Raw genomic sequence first — 2,120 nt, 5'->3', positions numbered from 1 at the left:
TTTTCTGTATAATTAACTATTTTGAATATTTGACCTTATTTCATTATTTAGCTAATCTTAAACATGTAACGAGGGGAAGGTTATATTTAGATGGCTTATGATATAAAACTGCATTATATTAAACACCGCGGAGGAGGCGAGTTAACTTTGGTAGTTGCACAGAACTCGTTTGAGGCTGTTTATTCTCAAGGTCATTGCAGAGTGTTGCAAGGTGCCTACCAAAGCATCTTGGGAGATTTATTTTGTAAATGTTCATTTTCGTCAGGCAAAAATGTTTATATATATTAGAATACACACCGAATAGAAAATAGGTTTCTCACGATAAGGAAAGACTGTTTTAACAGTATGAGAAGGAAAAAGTCGTGTTCCTTATTTGGTCATAGAATGGCGCTGAAAACGTATATTTGATATATATAAGAACCAGATACGGCTGTAGAAATTATTTATTTTGCAATTTTGTCCTGGCTGTAGCCAAGATCAATTAAGATGGGATTCCTATATTTACAAATGCAATCTGTATTCGCACGGTTAGTAAGGCAATAATTGGGTCTGTCTTACATCGTGCTAGATTCAGCTTAGATCCGTATGTGTAAAGAGATACTGGCATGAGAATGTGCCGAGATTACATCAATTTGACTTCAGGAGAAAGCAAATAGTTTTGTAGTGCTTACTTAATTCAGAATTCCGCAGAGGCTGAGCCAACATAATTACTTAGGGGTTTGCAGGTATCAGTAGATGCCAGTCAGTTACGCAAACACAAGTAAAATATTACGCATTTCACGCCTAATCAGACAATAATTCAAAATGAAATGTTACAAATAATCCTGACCGAATTATTAAAAAAAAATCGAATCACCATCTCAAAATACCTCAACAGATGAGTTCTTCTTTTCTTTCTCTTTTTTCTCTTTCTTTCTCTCTTCCATACTCAAAGACAACGTTCTCCTCCTCCCCCCTCCTACCAGAACCACCATGACCACCTACTTCAGCTACCCCGCCCCTGAGCTTCAGGCTGAGCTCAGGCGCATCGCCAAGGCCATCGTGGCCCCCGGGAAAGGCATCTTGGCTGCCGACGAATCCACAGGCACCATGGGCAAGCGTCTGTCGAACATCGGCCTCGAGAACACGGATGAGAACAGGCGCAAGTACCGCCAGCTGCTCTTCACTTCCGACAAGGTAAGTTCGAGGGCTGAGGGGGGACTTTCCTTTTTTTGAGAACTGGAGGGTAAGGCTTTTTGTTTGTTTCTTTAAGTCCCTCGAGGTTTGAGTGGGACTTGTTAGGTTTGGGGGACTTTGATTAAAGGTAGAGGCTCTGCTTGAAATTTGTGTATGTTTTGAAGGTGTGGATATTAATGAGAATTCCAGCTGTCCAGACGGTATTCCATGCGAATCCAACTAATCTTTCCTTTTTTAAGAAGTCTATTGCATACACAATTGTCCTATTTTTTTTAGTTTTATGATTTATACAAAGAGCGCATTCTGATCCTCTCTTTTTTTTTATAAAGGAGCTCGGAAACTACATCTCGGGTGTGATTCTTTTCCACGAGACACTCTACCAGAAAACAGATGACGGTCGCCCCTTCGTCGATCTGATTAAGCAGCTCGGTATCATTCCCGGAATCAAGGTTAGTTTGGAAGAGTTTTTTTTCTGTTTTTGCGATCTATTTATGAATTGTGGATTTTGTAAAAGGACTGATGAATTTTGTGTTTGATTTATAAATATTACATTTAGTTGGGGAGCTGTCAGATAATAGATGATCATTGTTTTATGTAGAGTCTGATCAAATGAAGAAGCTTCGAATAGAATAAGACCATGGAATCAAATCTTCCGAATTTTAAAATATCTCTTTAATCGAAATATACAATCAAGAGGCCCAAAAAAACTCTTAACGCTCTTAAGTCCCGAGTGAACAGACTACATCTCTCTCCGCAGGTCGACAAAGGTGTCGTCCCCCTCATGGGATCTGAAGGCGAGAGCACAACCCAGGGTCTCGATGACCTGTCCCAGCGCTGTGCTCAGTACAAGAAGGACGGCTGTGACTTCGCTAAGTGGCGCTGCGTCCTCAAGGTTGGCACCAACACCCCCAGCTACCAGGGCATGCTGGAGAATGCTAACGTCC

At 40.9% G+C, this 2,120-nt stretch overlaps 1 protein-coding gene across 1 annotated transcript in view; it reads left to right on the top strand.

Annotated features, from left to right (window-relative positions):
• Window positions 1-940: 940 nt before the first annotated feature.
• Window positions 941-2,120, top strand: part of LOC122256352 (fructose-bisphosphate aldolase) — a 2,628-nt gene continuing 1,448 nt past the window's right edge. Inside the window, exons 1-3 of the mRNA XM_086531907.1 lie at window positions 941-1,176; window positions 1,506-1,625; window positions 1,934-2,120. The exon at window positions 1,934-2,120 is cut by the window's right edge and continues 59 nt beyond it. Coding sequence (XP_086388033.1) covers window positions 973-1,176; window positions 1,506-1,625; window positions 1,934-2,120 — 511 coding nt within the window. The 5' untranslated portion in view covers window positions 941-972. The remainder of the gene's footprint in view (window positions 1,177-1,505; window positions 1,626-1,933) is intronic.

This window comes from Penaeus japonicus, unplaced genomic scaffold, assembly GCF_977035675.1.
Source record: "Penaeus japonicus unplaced genomic scaffold, GWHDUDI00000001_assembly GWHDUDI00000036, whole genome shotgun sequence".
Taxonomy (NCBI): domain Eukaryota; kingdom Metazoa; phylum Arthropoda; class Malacostraca; order Decapoda; family Penaeidae; genus Penaeus; species Penaeus japonicus.
Note: the sequence above shows the minus strand (reverse complement) of the source record. Positions and strands in the feature narration are given on the sequence as shown.